This window comes from Dunckerocampus dactyliophorus, chromosome 10 (assembly GCF_027744805.1).
Source record: "Dunckerocampus dactyliophorus isolate RoL2022-P2 chromosome 10, RoL_Ddac_1.1, whole genome shotgun sequence".
Lineage (NCBI taxonomy): Eukaryota > Metazoa > Chordata > Actinopteri > Syngnathiformes > Syngnathidae > Dunckerocampus > Dunckerocampus dactyliophorus.
In genome coordinates this window covers 9,369,556-9,387,009 of record NC_072828.1, presented here as the reverse complement: position 1 = coordinate 9,387,009, position 17,454 = coordinate 9,369,556, and the positions used below count along the sequence as shown (strand labels likewise).

At 46.7% G+C, this 17,454-nt stretch overlaps 4 protein-coding genes across 8 annotated transcripts; 3 read left to right on the top strand and 1 right to left on the bottom strand.

Annotated features, from left to right (window-relative positions):
• Nucleotides 1–1,071: 1,071 nt before the first annotated feature.
• LOC129189016 (zinc transporter ZIP3-like) lies at nt 1,072–6,958 on the top strand. Of its 2 annotated transcripts, none has more exons than XM_054790242.1 (3): nt 1,072–1,127; nt 2,844–3,106; nt 3,193–6,957. In XM_054790242.1, the coding sequence occupies exons 2-3, from the start codon at nt 2,900–2,902 to the stop codon at nt 3,910–3,912; spliced, it is 927 nt and encodes a 308-aa protein (XP_054646217.1). In that variant the 5' UTR covers nt 1,072–1,127; nt 2,844–2,899; the 3' UTR covers nt 3,913–6,957. The 2 variants fall into 2 exon arrangements, with proteins under 2 accessions (XP_054646217.1, XP_054646218.1); XM_054790243.1 differs by having other exon boundaries at nt 1,080–1,127; nt 2,882–3,106; nt 3,193–6,958.
• slc1a8a (solute carrier family 1 member 8a) lies at nt 5,738–12,682 on the top strand. Of its 4 annotated transcripts, none has more exons than XM_054790237.1 (12): nt 5,738–5,827; nt 7,096–7,389; nt 9,586–9,665; nt 9,759–9,974; nt 10,389–10,431; nt 10,502–10,709; nt 10,794–10,893; nt 10,959–11,192; nt 11,263–11,457; nt 11,533–11,667; nt 11,748–11,850; nt 11,918–12,682. In XM_054790237.1, the coding sequence occupies exons 1-12, from the start codon at nt 5,825–5,827 to the stop codon at nt 12,062–12,064; spliced, it is 1,758 nt and encodes a 585-aa protein (XP_054646212.1). In that variant the 5' UTR covers nt 5,738–5,824; the 3' UTR covers nt 12,065–12,682. The 4 variants fall into 4 exon arrangements, with proteins under 4 accessions (XP_054646212.1, XP_054646215.1, XP_054646214.1 ...); XM_054790239.1 differs by lacking the exons at nt 5,738–5,827; nt 7,096–7,389 and adding exons at nt 8,122–9,317; nt 9,392–9,501; XM_054790240.1 differs by lacking the exon at nt 5,738–5,827 and having other exon boundaries at nt 7,276–8,089.
• On the bottom strand, nt 12,506–15,160 carry zgc:113223 (uncharacterized protein LOC541424 homolog). Its single transcript, XM_054790244.1, has 8 exons — nt 15,040–15,160; nt 14,603–14,660; nt 13,901–14,025; nt 13,746–13,820; nt 13,585–13,680; nt 13,402–13,530; nt 13,154–13,315; nt 12,506–13,051 (listed from the first exon to the last, which is right to left on the bottom strand). Exons 1-8 carry the CDS (start codon nt 15,094–15,096, stop codon nt 12,908–12,910), a joined length of 846 nt encoding a protein of 281 aa, XP_054646219.1. The 5' UTR covers nt 15,097–15,160; the 3' UTR covers nt 12,506–12,907.
• A 327-nt stretch (nt 15,161–15,487) lies between these two features.
• Nucleotides 15,488–17,413, top strand: reep6 (receptor accessory protein 6). The gene is made up of 7 exons (XM_054790245.1): nt 15,488–15,682; nt 15,914–16,007; nt 16,114–16,252; nt 16,330–16,498; nt 16,580–16,713; nt 16,828–16,850; nt 16,947–17,413. The coding sequence occupies exons 1-6, from the start codon at nt 15,550–15,552 to the stop codon at nt 16,840–16,842; spliced, it is 684 nt and encodes a 227-aa protein (XP_054646220.1). The 5' UTR covers nt 15,488–15,549; the 3' UTR covers nt 16,843–16,850; nt 16,947–17,413.
• The last annotated feature ends 41 nt before the right edge of the window (nt 17,414–17,454 follow it).

Genomic DNA, 17,454 nt, shown 5'->3' with positions numbered 1-17,454 from the left:
TGCATTGCTGTCATCCCAGAAAGAAGCCTCTTCTAAAGATGATGCATAAGAAAGCCCGCAAACAGTTTGCTGAAGATAAGCAGACTAAAGACATGGATTACTGGAACCATGTCATGTGGTCTGATGAGACCAAGATAAACTTATTTGGTTCAGATGGTGTCAAGCGTGTGTGGCGGAAACCAGGTGAGGAGTACAAAGACGAGTGTGTTTTACCTACAGTCAAACATGGTGGTGGGAGTGTCATGGTCTGGGGCTGCATGAGTGCTGCCGGCACTGGGGAGCTACAGTTCTTTGAGGGAACCATGAATGCCAACATGTACTGTGACATCCTGAAGCAGAGCATGATCCCCTCCCTTCGGAAACTGGGCCGCAGGTCAGTATTCCAACATGACAACGACCCCAAACACACCTCCAAGACAACCACTGCTTTGCTAAAGAAGTTAAGGGTGAATGTGATGGACTGGCCAAGCATGTCTCTGGACCTAAATCCTATTGAGCATCTGTGGGGCATCCTCAAACTGAAGGTGAAGGAGCACAAGGTCTCTAACATCCACCAGCTCCGTGATGTCGTCATGGAGGAGTGGAAGAGGATTCCAGTGGCAACCTGTGAAGCTCTGGTGAACTCCATGCCCAAGAGGGTTAAGGCAGTGCTGGAAAATAATGGTGGCCACACAAAATATTGACACTTTTGGCCCAATTTGGACATTTTCACTTGGGGTGTATTCACTTTTGTTGCCTGCAGTTTAGACATTAAGGTCTGTGTATTGAGTTATTTTGAAGGGAACAGTAAATTTACACTGTTATACAAGCTGTACACTGACTACTTTACATTGTAGCAAAGTTTCATTTCTTCAGTGTTGTCCCATGAAAAGATATAATAAAATATTTGCAGAAATGTGAAGGGTGTACTCACTTTTGTGACATACTGTATATATATATATATATATATACATATATATATATATATATATATATATATATATATACACACACACACACATCAACATTTGTGGGAAAACACGTGAAAAACGGCAACGTCATCACGGCAGCCACCAATCACCCCAGTGTTATGTGACGTCATCCAGGAAGTCTCGACACCTGCTGGTGGAATACGACGACTCACTCGGGTAATTGTCATTGTTGCACCTATTTGGGACTTTTGTGTGTTTAGAAGTGTATTTTTTTAATATTCGGAGTAGATGTTTGCCGTTTAGACACCAGCGTAAGGCCTTATGTTGAATTCCAGTCTGCAGTAGGAAGAAAATGTACTTGGCGCTTCCGACATGGAGCATGACGGTCTCAATAAGCATGCAGTTTATCACTAAAGTGCACTGATGATGACGATAAAAGAAAATCTGTTGGAAACTATAGTGATTATGCAGCCTCATTCACGATGCTTTAAATAACTTCACCGAGAGATGGTGTACTCATATTTCGCCACACGAAAAACAGGTTGTTGTAAATTGTGATATCCAGTATTGGCAATATTGTAAACACAAATGTAATTTTTGTCTGAGTTGACGTTTTACGCTCGCGATGTGGTCCGCCATTGTTGTGTGACGTCACATGTAGTCGCAGTAGTCCATGAATGAGTAAGGGAGTATACGGCGAAAGTGCCTGAACAAACCCAGGCTTTGTGCTCAACATGCAACTCGACAAAACCTAACATCGGCAATCAGACTTAATTGGTCCTGCGATGGTGGTCATCAACTTACTTTGTCCGGCTTTCGGCTTTGTTAAATGCGTGTTGACGTGAAACGGGTCGTGTGACGCCATATTATTCTACTTCCGCTGAAAAGTGACGCGATCCCAGCCAGTGTTTTTTACAGAAAAAAAATAGTACGTAATTATTATGGCGCGTTATGGGGAGTTCCCAAAAGATTATGACTGCTAAAAGCAACACTTGCCGCCAATAGAGCGAGGAAGGACAGCTGACATAATAATGCTGAGTATGTAATGGGCAAGTTAACGCTTCTTTGCATTTATCAACGCTCAAAATTGCACAACTTTGACATTTTAACACTTGTCCATTTAGAAAATAAATAAAATGGAGCAAAAACGTATTTTTAAACATCTTTGCAGTATGTCTTCTTGTATCTCGTTGTGACCACTAGATGGCAGTGTTGACACGAGTGCTCACGCAAGGACTTGCGGTGACATTAAGGTCTGCTAATGCTGCCCTAATTATTATTTCATTTTGCATTTTGCCATCTCCGAATTAGTTAAACATTGAAACAGTGGCACTTTGATAGCTGATTTTAAACTGAAAGCCTGGACACAACCTGGTCCCGACCAGGTTATGAGTTTAACCTAAGTTACCATGCTGCTTTAAAAGAGCTATCTTCGCTGAACATGCAAGTCCGGCTTTCAACTCAACACAGCTAGCTAACCCACTAAACTCGCTCCACAGTATAACCCCTGAATGTAATTCAGGCTTCTTTGTTTTTTGTGTGTGTTTTTTTTTTTAAGTCATTCAGATTGGTTCCGATTCACTTTTCCTAGTTGGAGGTGGAACATGTTCCACTTTATAGCTGTTTGGGACGCACAATAGCGGCAGTTAGCATTACCATTTGCACAACTGTGGGCGGAAGTAGAACTTTCTTTTTATTTACTTACTAGTAACTTTGATCATCAAACATTGGCACATGACCTCAGACAGATTCCACATGTAAATAAACAGCACTTAGCTATTATTATTATTAGTGTATTATTATTGTACTATTAAATATTATTGAGTAGGTTGAAGGCATCACACAACAATACCTGACCTTAGACCCTGAAGCTCACTGATGGTCACTTCTAATGATGTTATTTGATGTGTGTGTGTTTGTGTCCGTGTCCAGTCAGGTGAGTTTGTGTGATGGCTCTGTTCTGGCTGTAGGGTAGATGCACGTGGACGATGTACATCCTGGTGTCGAAGTTGCTGGGCCTGCTGGTGTTGGTGGCGCTCATGCTGGCTGGCGTGCTGGTGCCAGTGCGCCTCCTGCTGGCCGACCGTAGCAAGGCGCACAGATACCGCCGTGCCGTGTCGCTGTGTAACGCCTTCTCGGGGGGCGTGTTCTTGGCCACATGCTTCAACGCTCTTCTGCCCGCCGTCAGGGCCAAGGTACCCCACGCACCCACCACCACCATCACCACCACACGTGGTGAGTCATGTGACGAGCAGGCCTTCAACTTGTGGTGTCTCTGCAGGCGGATGACGTGCTACGGCAGCTAAAAGTGGATGCCGACTATCCCGTGGCCGAGACGATGATGATGCTGGGCTTCTTCATCAGCGTTTTGGTAGAGCAGAGCGTGCTGACCTTCAGAAAGGAGACGCCGTCCTTCATCGACCTGGAGACCTTCAACGGAGGCAGCTCAGAGCCAGGCAGCGACTCGGAGTGCGACGCACCCTTCATCTCAGCAGTACGCCATCGCGGCCACCGTCATGGACACCTGAGCCCCACCCAGCTAGTGGGTGCGGGGCCTCTGCGCCTCGCCAGTCTAGTTCTGGCTCTGTCTGCGCACTCTGTGTTTGAGGGCGTGGCACTCGGCCTGCAAGAGGACGCTGGCAAATTGGGCGGCCTCCTGCTGGGCGTGGCCGTGCACGAGACCCTGGCTGCCACTGCGCTGGGCATGAGTGCGGCCAAGGCAGCCCTTGGCATGAAGGATGCCGCAAAGATGGCTGTCGCCGTAAGCCTGATGATTCCGCTAGGCGCCGCCATAGGCGTGGTAGTGAACTCTGCTCAGACGCTGGCAGGAGGCGTGGTCTCTGTGGTATTGCAGGGGCTCGCCGCCGGAACCTTCCTCTTCGTCACCTTCTTTGAGATCCTCACGCCAGAACTGGAGCACAAGGCAGACCGCCTCCTCAAAGTCCTCTTTCTCGTTCTTGGATACGCCGCCCTTGCCGCCCTCGTCTTCATCAGATGGTGACACACGCTGAGGTCGGAGGTCAGAGTGCTCGTGTGCGCTTGGTGCTATACTGAATGGTGGCGCTGGAATGGATAGAACTAGAATGACAGGTAGATCTGGAGCGGACAGAAGTACAATGACCGATCTGGAACAGATAGACATGTAGATCTGGAACAGATAGACATGTAGATCTGGAACAGATGGAACTAGAATGACTGGTAGATCTAGCTCGGCTAGACCTAGAATACCAAGTAGATCCGGAACAGAGAACTAGAATCAATTAGATCGAGATTGATTAAGATAAAGTAAATGTTTTGTACATCATTTTCTTGAGTAATAAGTAATTTATTGCAAAAAAAAGGTTAAACTGAAGTAGGTGAAGATGGCATCACGGAGGGCATCCACTATCTCGACCTGATGTCCATTTTTGTAAACTTCCCTTGCCATCCATCCCCAAATGTTCTCAATTGGATGTAGATCAGGTGAACATGCAGAATGGTCCAAAAGAGTGAGCTTGTCGTTTCACCGGCTGGCATTGTGAACTGCAGCGTTGTCTTGTTGAAAAAGCCAGTCATTACCACACAGATGAAGGCTTTCAGTCAGGTGTGATCAGGTGTGTATTTTATATTAATATATGAACATCAGCTTTATGCTCATGTTGTTTGTCGTATTGATATATATATATATATATGTTTATGTGTGTGTATGTGTATATATCTTATACATGTATATAGTCAACTCAAACTGCTCATGACACCAAAGAAAGTTTGAAAAAACAGTAACAAAATGAAAGTACTCAATATTTTTTCTGTCATACTGCTGTCATAGGTGAATAAACAACTATAAAGTACGATTTTGACACGCCCCCTCAGCAAGTTTCCTGAACCGCCCCTCTTGGCTGTGATGTCATGACCAGAACACGTTCCAGGAATCAGATTCAAACATATGCAGCAATGAACTCACAGCAAAGCCAAGAAAGTGACATATTGACAACAATACCACAATAATAAGTCACTGATATTGTGTTGTGATGAGTATGATACAACACACAAAAAGTGTTGCCACAAGTATGTTTTTTGTCAGTAAGTGACACTGACGGCTCCATGGGCACTGCATAATAAAAGACCAGTGAGCAGCGATTGCAATAGCCCTGGCATGAAACCCCTTACTAAGATTGAGATAAACAACCGATGTAAACATTGATAAACACACGAAAAAAGATAAGTCTAACATTCATAGAATAGATGTAGTGTAAAAAAAAAAAAAAGGATTTACTTACTGAGCCTGACAGACAGGCTAGAAAGACGAGTGGCAGCAACGATCCATGTTTAGCTAGCAATTCATGTCGAGAACATTTTCAACCAGGTCCAAACAAACACAGCCATGAATGAATTCACTGATATCGTGTTGTGGCAAGTATGATATGTTTTGCTGGCAGTGATAGCCACTGACAACTCTATGCACACTGCACAGAGCTGAAGACGAGTGGCAGGGATTGTTGTTAAGCTAGCACTTTGGCATGAAAACCAATGTTATTATTGTATGATTCGTAGTGACGCTGCAATCAAAGACGACCCTTTGGATTTACTTGGCACTGCTTTTCCACAGTCGAACGTCTTGTGGGGTTACGACTTTTTATTTCCATCTGCGGAGCAGTATGAAAACAACTGTCCCTCGAAGTTTGCCGAAATACCGAAGCATCTGACGCAGCGAATGACATCTTCTGGAAATGTCAACAAGCTTACGCCGTCTCCTCGCTTGTTCCAGCAAAAGCCTTCAACACAACGAGCGGCCATAATAGAAAAACAAACAACAGAAATTCATCCAGAACTGGACCACAATAACCGAGAAAGCGTAACTTCCGGGTGGGAACTTCTGGTGTAAACGTCACTCGCTCCTCCAGTCTACGCAAAAGTGACAAAAAGTGTAAAAAATGGTAACTATTTCAACATTCGAGCACACATGTAACACAGGAAATATGTCTTTCAATGTTATTTTTCACAGCGAAAATAACAAGATTAACGTGTTTTGGTGTCCTGATCACTTTAACTTTTGTTACTGTTGTTTTTGTCACTTTCGCTGTCAATAAAATGAAACGAAAACATAAATTAGGCGGTGATTACGATCACGTCCTACTTCACACTGCCCGCACCGGGGATCGAACGACCACCTAAATAATGGGAAGCGAGAGCGGTGACCACACGGCCGAAAATCCGGATTGTTCAGCTTAGCTCTCAAGGTAGAGCGAATGAGGTTTTCCAACGTACACGTGCAGCCTCACAGGCTGGCATCCGTTACATTCACGGAACATTGAATGAAGCAAGCGGCCATCACAGACACAAAAGTGTCCTGTAAAAAGTTGAAATATATTTTTTACAGTTATTGAAGGTCACCTTATCTTTCCACATAAATAACAATTACAGTCAAACCATAGTTGTCATATAATTCCGTTTTCTACGAAGGTTTTCACCAAAATTTTGCCCCAGTTCTCGTACACTGTCTTGGTTATCATGCAATATTGTGTGTAAGAATCTGTTGTAGTTTACCCTTTGGTACATTGAATCTTGCGGTATTAATAAAGATGTGAACGGACAATATTCGCAGCATTGCTAGTTTATTCAGCCATCTTGGATCACACACCCAACACCACCTGCTAATACCTAATTTCTACAACACAGTATCTTGTAAGGATGATATGAGAATGTTCATTTACCCATTTCTTTTAACATTTCTAATTCATTTGCACTGTTTTCTGCATACAAAATTACAATTATTGTCGACAAAATGTTTTTGTGAACATTTTTGGGTGTCTGGAGCGGATTCATTGGATTGACATGATTTCCTACGGGAAAAATTGCTTCGGTTTTTGTATGTTTCAGTTTTTGTCTGACCTTTTAGAATGAATTAATCACTAAAACCACCATTTGTAATGTTTGTTGTCTGTAAGAGTTGTGACAATGAAGCTGTCAATCAACATGAAGCCATCTTTCATTGTTTTGTCCTTTAAGAGACTTTTAATTTCAATGTAAGAGCAGGTGCAGCATTTTCGATGGGTTCCCTTAGTGAAGGTGACGAGCGACCCCCGCAATGACCTTTAACCCCCACCCGGCCAAAGGGGAGCCACAACAAGAGAGTGAGAGGTGTTCCTGCCTCCCCCCGTAAGCTTCTTAGTCCCGCTAAGTCTGCCTTAATCTGCTGCTTCAGGTGAGACCTGCTCCAAACGTCGTCCCCCTTCCAGCAATGGATGAGCTTCTGCTTGGCAGCAGCGGCGGCGAGGAGGAGGCTCACTCTGAACACAGCTCCTGTACGCCGGGAGATGCCGGCAGGAGTATGGCGGACCGCCTGAAGACTTGTCTCCATGTCACCGTAAGCAGGGACGTCCGCAGGAGCGTGCAGGACTTTGCCAAGAGGAACGGCCTCCTGACCCTGTCTGTCATCGCCGTGCTGAGCGGCTGCACGCTGGGCTTCACACTGAGGGGCACTCAGCTGTCCACACAGGTAGGACTCCGCCTGGTTGCAGCCCCTGGTCTATTCTTCTGACCATGGGACCATAGGGACTCCCTAGTTAGCTCAGCCTGCTAGCATTCTAGCATTCTGTGGCTTTTTTTTAAATGTTATTTTATTTTATTTTAATGTATGCTAGTTTTCACAAGCTTCAACATTTGTTTAAATAGAGTATTTCTTTTCCACTTGCAAAATACAAGCTAGCACGCTAGGCTAAAATTCAGACTCTAGTTTGAGTTAGCAGGTTGCTAACATTACCTTTCTGACAAGAGTTCCAACAAGAAAAAAATAATCTGTTTTACTTTCTTTTAGAATGGTGTCTTTTTCTTGTCCATTCGTACAATTCCTGTCGTGAAAAACACATCTTGAGTTAGTTAGCTTGCTAACATTAGCAGGGGTGATGTTTAACATTCAGACAGGAAGTGCTAATGTATGCTTCCAGGAAGAATGAATCCCGCTCAGACCGACTACATTTAGCCGGGAACAAAGTGTCAACATTTAAGTGTCAAAGGTTGCATGAGTTTATGAAAGTACTCAGGGGCTCACAACAGACACGGAGTGACTCGTCGTTCCCTCGGGGTTGCATTTAAGTGGATCGAAGGTGGTGGCACGCTCACGTGCCCGCTGAGAGGAGGATCCTGTTCCTTTTCAACAACAGGAAGCAGACAACATGAACGCCACATAGGGTTGCCAGGTATTTGAAAAATAAATAAGAGACACCTTGTTGGCAGTGTCAACCTTTCTTTTTTCTTATGCTTTTTTTTAATGATTTTTATTCTGTTTGACTTAAACCTTTTAATGAACGGTAGATGCATGTTTTGGAGTACGACGGAGTATTAGGGCCACATTGAGAAAAAAAATAATTGGACATTTCGAGAATAAAGTCGTAAATGTATGAGAAAAAACTCGTAATATTACGAGAATAAAGTTGTGTATTTATGAGGAAAAAACTTGTAACATCATGTGACAGGCGTTGCCTGAGACAGCTATGAAAATGGTTCACTTATGTGACCTTTGGCCTTGGGCATGTGCAGGGTGCGGGGTAAAGAAGGCGGAAGTGAGAAGGGCTAGACGTGTTAATCCGTCATAAATAAAAGCTTCCCTGAAGAGCAATGCTCTATTTTCCCTCTACCATGTATGACACGGAATATTACGAATTTATTCTGGTAATATTACGACTTTTTTTCTCATAAATGTACGACGTTATTCTCGTAATATTACAACTTTTTTCTTGTAAATTTACATCTTTATTCTCAAAATCTCTGATTTTTTTTTCAATGTGGCCCTAGTAATACGAATACAATAAAATTGACAGAATAAAATAAATATTTTTCTAAAAATAGAAATCTTTCCTGCGTAACTTAAACCAGTACAAATCCAGTGTCCAGCTTTTCTGTGTTAAAGTTCAATTAACAACTCACACACATGTTAACAGTGGTCATCTGTGCAGTTCCGTGCTGCACACGCAAGGGATCAAACCCGCGACCACACATCCCCGTTGATTGAGAGTTAAGTCCTGCTCGACTTTTAGCCAATGAGCTAAAAGCCCGCGGTTTTTCAACCTTCAACTTTTCAGCTTTTGGCATCCCGTGTTCAGAGGACAAAACATAATTATTAGAATAACATCAAGAGAGCAGAGTTGTTAAATGACACAAAGTGAGCTAGCATGGCTACTACCGCTAAGCTAGCACGTGAACGTGATAGCCATTTGTAGCTTCCCCCCGTTGCTTAGTTGTTTGTTTCCACTGCGGTAAAAACTGACATTTGGAGCTGGAAGACCAGAAGCTAGCTAGCTGCCGCCAAGCTGAGGCAGAGTGACAGCCAAGAAAAAGGGAATAAATAAAGATGCCAGAAAGGTTGAATGGCAATGAGATGTGCAGGTTAGCAATCAGACACTCTGGCATTGATTGGCTTAGGCTGTGGTAAGATGACTCTCTTTGACTATATGACAGACAATCTTTCATTCCCACAGTAATCCAGGTGCGTCCTTTTTCAGGTCAATAAGGGACGCATACTCTTGTTTTTAAATACGGGACGATTCATTTTTTCAAGGGACAGTTGGCAACTGTGTCAGCCAGTGTCATGTGAAAAGCTGTCAGTGTGGAGGTGAGCGGGAGGAGGGCGTTATCCCACCTGCAACAGCTTCCTGTTTCCATTGATCAAGTCATTTGCGTTTATTTTGAAACTCAGGCCAAGATCTACTTCTCGTTCCCGGGAGAACTTCTCATGAGGATGCTGAAGATGCTCATCCTGCCTCTCATTACATCCAGGTAGGCTTTCATGCCCCCCTTTAACACCTGTCATTCAGTCGTTACCGTCTTGATGATCTAAGGTCCGCCCCCCGGCCGTGTGTGTGTGTGCAGTCTGATGTCGGGTTTGTCGTCCATGGAGTCGAAGGCATGCTGCCGCATGGGTGTGCTGACCGTCACATACTACCTGTGGACCACCTTCATCGCTGTGGTGGTGGGCATCGTGCTGGTGATCATCATCAAGCCCGGCGTGGGCACCGAGATGGAGAGCAACCGGCTGGGGGGCGGGCCTGTCATGACCTCGGCAGACGCCCTCCTTGACCTGATCAGGTGAGAGATGTGTGGAACAGGCTCCGCCCCCTCTGTGAATTATCATCAATGTCGTGCTAATATGCTAACATGGACATCTTCTCGCGACCAAACAAACATTGATCCTTTTTTGTGTTGCCATGGAAACGCAGCACGTGAATCCAATTAGCCAAGGAGCTAACATGAGTATTTTTAGTAATCCGGCGAGGATGAGTGACAGATTAGGCGATGATGACCTCTGCCGCGGCACGTGCCGCCCGTAGGCCACGCCCCCTCCTGGAGGAGCCACACGAGAATCTCTTGACCCTGCTGACATTTGACCTCTTGGGCCGGTGATCAGATGACCTTCCTTGCTGTCACGCGCCGAGATGGAGGCAGTGGTCCTCATGCACAGAGGAGCGCGTGTCACTGATCCAGTTTGTGCTCCACCCACAGGAACATGGTGCCTTCCAATCTGATCGAGGCGACGTTCCAGCAGGTGAGCGCCGGCGAGCTTCCGCTGTCACATGACCGCTTCTTCCTCTCACGCTTTCTATTTGTGTTGTCAGTACAAAACAGACCTGGTGCCCATCCTGAAGGTCCCGACCAAAACCATCCAGCCCAACTTCGTGTATGTGGTCCCGGACGAGAGCGACCCCAAAGGTCGCACGGTGTTCCTGGAGCTGACTCCGCCCCCCGAAGTCACATACAAGACAAGTCCCGGCAGCAGCCAGCAGATGAACGTGCTCGGCATTGTCATCTTCTCGGCCACCATGGGTAAGCGGGCATGGGCCCGGGATAGGCTGGGACGGTCGGTTGAGTGGCGTGCACATGTGTTGACCGGTGATGATGTCATCGCAGGTCTGTTGCTGGGCAGAATGGGCGAGCGAGGAGCGCCACTGGTCAACGTGTGTCAGTGCATCAATGAGTGCGTCATGAAGATCATCAACGCGGCTGTGTGGTGAGCTGGAAACCATGTGGGGGGGGCTTACATTATAGACACAGGCTGACGTCACCTCGCGGCAGGTACTTCCCATTCGGGATCATCTTCTTGGTGGCGGGAAAGATCCTGGACATGCAGGACCCGAGCACGCTGGGAAAGAAGCTGGGGTGGTACGGCATCACCGTGCTCGCCGGCCTCTTTGTGCACGGCTTGGTGCTCCTCCCCCTCTTTTACTTCCTGCTCACCAGGAAGAACCCCTTCAAGTACATCCGTGGGCTGCTGCAGGCCATGGTCATCGCCCTGGCCACCTCCTCCAGGTGAGTCTGCCGCCTCCACTGCTGCCACTTTTGTAGGTGTTTTGAAGCTCTGACGGCGTTCTCTCGCCAGCTCAGCAACGCTGCCCATCACCATGAAGTGTCTGCTGGAGAACTGTCACGTGGACCGCCAGATTGCACGTTTCGTTCTACCTGTGGGCGCCACCATCAACATGGACGGCACGGCGCTTTACGAGGCTGTGGCGGCCATCTTTATTGCCCAGGTCAACGACTACGAGCTGGACTTTGGCCAACTGGTGACCATCAGGTAACCTTGAAAGCATCACTTTTGTTTCCGTGGCAAACGCCTGTTCGTCACAGTATGTGCCCATCTTCCCGCCAGCATCACCGCCACTGCCGCCAGCATTGGCGCAGCCGGCATCCCTCAGGCAGGCCTGGTTACCATGGTGATCGTGCTGACGTCAGTGGGCCTACCCCCCGATGACATCACCCTCATCGTGGCCATTGATTGGATCCTGTAGGTGGTATTGGGTGGGTGGGGCCAGGGGTGTGGCCTGACTGCATCATGTGACTGTGTCACGTGTGCTATGTGTGCAGGGACAGATTTCGGACCATGATCAACGTGCTGGGTGATGCCTTGGCGGCAGGCATCATCGCCCACCTGTGTCGCAAAGACTTTCCCCTGAGTGGGACGGGAAAGGTAAATGACACATGGCAGCAAGCTAGCAGGACACTCTGCGTGCTAACGGTTGGTGGTTTGCTCCCAGGGTGTCCCCTCTTACGGCACGCACACCCCCCACAACCACAACCACAGCGTGGACGTGCCCATGAGCGAGATCCACACACACAAAGATGGCGACGCAGTATTGGAGAGGCACGCACACACCGTCTATTACAACATCTGTCAGGTGTGAGCCATGGCGACGCTCCGACCCTAACTGTGGCATCGTGTGTGAAGTCAAGGTCAGCCACATGTTTGGACATCAAAGGAAAGACTCTTTGATGTCTCTGACGACCTAAGTGCTCTTCTTCATGTGTGTGCTCGACAGCATGCCGGCATGCATCTCTCTGTCTGCCTCTCGTGCTTTACTTCCTGTTTCCTGTTTGCGATGCAGGCAGCTAACTCGTCCACACTGGCTTTGTGCATTTATTCCTTTACTCTGAATTTAATTTCATTTTGGGAAACGAAGGATGAAGAGTGGACGTTCCTCATCTTTCTCTGTGAAGAAGTCAAACAGGAAGTAGTTCTGCCTTAACTGGATGGTCCTTCATTACAATCCTCACACATTCATGTGTTCATCTGCCAACGCACAAAAACACTCACTTTTTCTATCTTTTTGATTTTTTTTTGTATTGTTATGTACAAAAACATAAAAAGTCTTCATAAAAAAGTTTTTGTATTCCATCAGCCATGTGCTAGCGTAGCACAGCATAGTGTGAATGGTGTGAATGTGAGGGTGAATGCTTGTGTCCTGTGATTGACAGACAACCAGTCCAAGGTGTAACCCGCCTCCAACTCACCTTTGACCCTGACGATCATAGAACAACAACCAAAAGTGAGGTCATCATGTTTACATTGTGAACTTGAATGCGATTTTTTATTTTGTTTTCATCAGCAGCGGTCATTATGAGATGTAGTGAAGTCTTCAGCCTTTAAGGAGTCACCAAAGAGTTATTCTCTTGACATGAACTTGACTGAAACAAGCCAGCGTTAGCTTGGAGGTCCAAAAGGTCACCAAAGGTCACCATGTCTTGTCTTATTCGTTGTCAAAGTCAGCAAACGCGGGAAACCACAGCTCGTCTTTCCTCTGCGAGGCTCTCCTGGTCGCAAGCTCTGCCTGACGTTGGTGCACTTTGTTGATCCAGCACACTTGAGCCACAGCCAGTGAGATCATGCACGCCTGCAACATGCACACACACACACACACACACACACACACACACACACACACATAAGATGTGTTGACACGTGTGCTGGTAAAGGCTTTGAGAAGCTGGTTTACCTCGAGAAGCAGCAGGCCGCCCGTCATCCCGGCCAGCATCTTCATGTTGGTCCTGATCCACAGGACAATCTTGTCCAGGCAGCCGTCTGTGAAGATGTCGTCAGAGGCCCGCTCACGATCCTGCTGCTGCGTTCCCAAACCACACATGGTGTTCAGCATCGTCTGAGGAAGCACATCTACATGACTTCTCACATCTCACCAGACAACATTTCCAGAACAGAAAAGGTCAAAGGACAAAGGTCAGTGACCTGGTTGCTGGGGACGACGCAACAGGAGAAAGGAACGCCGCAGGCTTCCATGCTGGGATTGGAGTCCGAGCACTCAAAGTAGACGTTCCTGGACCAGTCCTTGTAGCCGTCCACGCCGCAGCACTGTAACTACACGGCGCGTCACGTGCACACGCATGCACACAGCATGAGGGATCCTCGTACCTTTTTCTGGACAAAGTCAATGGCGTTCTCAAGGTCATGGTCCTCTCGGTAGCGGACGATGGTTTTCATCATGAAACGCTCCGTCCTCTCCATCACCTGGAGGACGACAATGTGTTCACCTGATGCGGGGACCACAGCGCGACGCAGCGGCTTCGTCTAACCGTATCAGTGAAGAGATATCCCAGAATTCCTGCTGTCAGCTGCACCAGAAGCACCGCCGCCAGGATGGCCGCAAACTACACACCGGGGAAAACGCATCTCATGACATCATCGCACATGTGACATGATTGCTCATGTAACATCATGTTACATGTACCGTCTTCAGCAGGCAGGCGGCGTTACGCAGGGCACCCAAACATCCCAGGAATGTGATGAAGAACGTCAGCGAGCCCACCATGACGAGGAGGAGGGCCGGGTCCACGATCAGTGTGTCCACAACATCTGCACACGCACACACCAGTTCACTTTACTTCCTGTAACATTCACATCCTGTGATATTACATTAATTTCCTGGAACATTCTCTCACTTCCTGCAATGCTACACCCACTTCCTAAAGGATTACATTCACTTCTTGTGATACTACATTCACTTCCTGTAACTTTACACTCCCTTTCTGTGACATTACTTTCACTTCCTGTGACATAATACTCACTTTTTTTTTTTTTACGTAACACTCACATCCTGGAACGCTCACTCACTTTCTGCAAGGCTACACCCACTTCCTGAAACGCTATAGTGACTTCCTGTGATGTTACATTCACTTCCTGTAACACTGCATTCACTTGCTGTGATATTATATTCACTTTTCGTGACATTACATTCACTTCCCGTAATGCTACACTCACTTCCTGTATGCTACGCTCACTTCCTATGAGATTAGATTTGCTCCTATGTTCACTTTCAGCATCACTAGGCCGACTTCCTGCAGACTGAGCTCAGGTATACAATGAGAAGAAGAAAGTCCTGTTGCCATGATGGAATGTGAACGTTCCGACTTTTCCGTGGACGTTGCCCGACCTTTCTCTTTGGCGACTTTGGCATAGATTCCCACTGTGATGACAATGGCGCTCACAACCTGCGGACAGATGATGTTCGATGACCAAAGGCTTCTTCATTCAATTTGAAAGTCATGGCGATGCTATCTGCATTACAAGCGCCCCCTTTCAGCACCTGAATGCACCACCAGTCTCCAACAAAGTGCACAGATGTTAGCTTGTTTCAACGTGCATGTGAACCGTCCCGAGACTTTGTTAGCATGGCTCATTCGCATTCATTAAATGTCAACAATGATTGACTTTAATGGACTGTTAATTAGTCATTCATAAACCGGTTGTTAGTAAGTAAGTGTGCGTGTGTGCGTGCGTGCGTGCGTGCGTGCGTGTTTATTAATTATTCTGAGGTGTGTTGTCAAAGTGTTGGATCAGTGAGGTCACATGACACCCCCTCTGACTCACCCAGAAGACGTAGCAGAAGACAAACAGGATGTATTTCACACCGCGGTATCCTCGCATGGCCACTGGGCTGCAGGCGGACGCGTTGCAGTGACGGCTGCAATGGCGGCTGCTTGAGGTCTGAGGGTCCTGCAGGAATGCAGCGTGCAGGCTTCCGCACGCTGCCACATGCTGCATTCCTCCTCACAGGCTCCGCCCCTCATAGGTCTTGCTGCCAGGTTGTGTTCTGTCTTACTGCGGGGGGGCAGATGCTAAAGAGGTGTTGGGCCGTTGTTGTGGGCAAGGATGACCTTTGACCCCCTTTCCCCAGAAAACAACACAAAAGAATCTTTGATGACTTCATGAAAAACATCAAACACTGTCACCATGGCAACCTGTCCAAACGGACAAGCAGTAACCCACTCTGTACCACTAGACTCCGCCCCCGCAGGAAGCAGGTGGATGTGGAGGATTTATCTTCCCCTTCAGTCCCTGTGCTGCTCTTCCTCTTGTCAGCCACTCCTGTCTGAGGACATGGGCCTGCTCACCTTCCTCTCCTCGCTCAAAGAGCGAGCAGAAAAGTTCCTCAACGAGAAGAACATCGTCACAGACTTCCTGGGGAAGCTGGAGGAGAAGACTGGCATCAAAAAGAAGATCCTTGCCGCCGGTACTGTGTGTGTTGTGCTGCGGTCACAAGAGGATTCAGTTAATCTGCTGAACACAAAGACACACAGTAACAGGCAGCCCTACTAGCTATTGCCTAGCTAGCTCATCTTGTGTGGACATGCTAAGCTAATTTAGCTGATATACAGTACTATCTGGAGTATGCTGAGCTAGGTACAGATGCTAACAATGCTGATAATGATGTAAACATGACGCGGTCCCATGTGGCCTTTAGGTGCTGTGTCAGTGACGGGACTCTACCTGGTTTATGGGTACGGCGCCTCGCTAGTCTGCAACCTCATTGGTTTCGTGTACCCAGCGTATTTCTCGTGAGTTCTTGTCCATCATTCCACAAACGAGTAGAAATAGGCTGAGAGAACATTCCAGAACCGTGGAGACAGGAAGTATATAAGTGTCAGATGTGCACGTGTGCAGAGTCAAAGCCATCGAGAGTGCCAACAAAGAAGACGACACAAAATGGCTGACCTACTGGGTGGTGTACGGTGTCTTCAGCCTGGGCGAGTTCTTCTCAGATATCTTCCTCTACTGGTTCCCCTTCTACTATGCATTCAAGGTGACCCTCCTTGGCCTTGACATGCTTGACCTTCATCACACTCTAGTTTCTTGTTGTGTCCTTGTGTCCTCTGGCAGTGTCTCTTCCTGTTGTGGTGCATGGCACCCATCTCCTGGAACGGATCCCAGGTTATCTACAATCGTGTGGTCCGACCCGTCTTCCTCCGCCATGAAGCCACCGTGGACAACATGGTTAGCGACCTGAGCGGCAAGGCCATGAACGCTGCTGAGAACCTCACCAGAGAAGGTAGCGCTGCACTAGACTTGACCACGTCCACAGAAGACCAGTTCAGCATCAGTTTGGACCAGTTCTCCTCTTCTTCTTCAGTTCTGTCCACGCTGGTGAAGAATAAAGCCCTGGTCAGTCGGGCTGCTGCGCCTGAAGCTAAAGGTTTGCCGAGTACGTCTGGAGAAAGTTCTACTGGAAGAAGAATTCCGTCACAGTCCAGCGAAGACAGACAGGTACAACTCCGTACAAAGGTCAACCCACTTTTACTAATCATAAGTATGTGTTCTCAATTAACATGTACACTCACCCTCCACCCTCCACCCACCCAAAAACCCACCCTACTTTAGCCATTCCTGGGCTAACCAGCAAGGTAAGTTAGGACTTAGCACGCTAGCATAGTTCTAGAGGCTTTCTTCCTAAACTCTAATAAGAAATCGTTATAATTATTTAATCATTTCACTTTCAGCTTGGCAACCAGTGTTCTTGGAGGAAGAGGAGGGCCTGTCTGACTTTGTGCAAACGGAATGATACATGCTTTGAAAAGGCATATGTGAATGTACACTGGATGAAGCACATGTTGATTACACTTTTAAAAAGCATTTGAATGACTAGAACATAATATAACAATAATGATTATTTTGTTACTGCAATATTATTCACTGCCAACAGTGGGCGTTTGTAATAAAATTACTGTTTTAATATTTTTTTCATACTTACTTTGCTACTTTTTTTGGTTTTGTTGTTTGAGTAAAGGTGAAAATGATGATACTTGTTTTAATTGTTATGACAATAATAAAGCTATGTGTCATCAACCCTTTTGCACAAAATTGTAGTCTTAGTGAGCCACAACACGTTTTAACTACAATCATTTTACACAAGAAAAATAAAAATATTCGTTATTGACTCAGTTACTACTGATGTGTGGATTGATATTGAAATGTCGATACCTTTGGTGCCAGGCTTCTAAGCACTAA

Excerpts from the sequence above, each read along its gene's own strand:
- LOC129189016 (XM_054790243.1), top strand. The coding sequence starts at position 2,900 with ATGTACATCCTGGTGTCGAAGTTGCTGGGCCTGCTGGTGTTGGTGGCG. Across the intron at positions 3,107-3,192 it reads TGCCCGCCGTCAGGGCCAAG|GCGGATGACGTGCTACGGCA; the intron begins GTACCCCACGCA and ends GTGTCTCTGCAG.
- slc1a8a (XM_054790237.1), top strand. Across the intron at positions 9,975-10,388 it reads GCCCTCCTTGACCTGATCAG|GAACATGGTGCCTTCCAATC; the intron begins GTGAGAGATGTG and ends CTCCACCCACAG. Across the intron at positions 10,710-10,793 it reads CATCTTCTCGGCCACCATGG|GTCTGTTGCTGGGCAGAATG; the intron begins GTAAGCGGGCAT and ends ATGTCATCGCAG.
- zgc:113223 (XM_054790244.1), bottom strand. The coding sequence starts at position 15,096 with ATGCGAGGATACCGCGGTGTGAAATACATCCTGTTTGTCTTCTGCTAC. Across the intron at positions 13,316-13,401 it reads GCGTCGTCCCCAGCAACCAG|ACGATGCTGAACACCATGTG; the intron begins GTCACTGACCTT and ends GTGCTTCCTCAG. Across the intron at positions 13,052-13,153 it reads GCGGCCTGCTGCTTCTCGAG|GCGTGCATGATCTCACTGGC; the intron begins GTAAACCAGCTT and ends TGCATGTTGCAG.
- reep6 (XM_054790245.1), top strand. The coding sequence starts at position 15,550 with ATGGGCCTGCTCACCTTCCTCTCCTCGCTCAAAGAGCGAGCAGAAAAG. Across the intron at positions 15,683-15,913 it reads AAAGAAGATCCTTGCCGCCG|GTGCTGTGTCAGTGACGGGA; the intron begins GTACTGTGTGTG and ends TGTGGCCTTTAG. Across the intron at positions 16,008-16,113 it reads GTGTACCCAGCGTATTTCTC|AGTCAAAGCCATCGAGAGTG; the intron begins GTGAGTTCTTGT and ends GCACGTGTGCAG.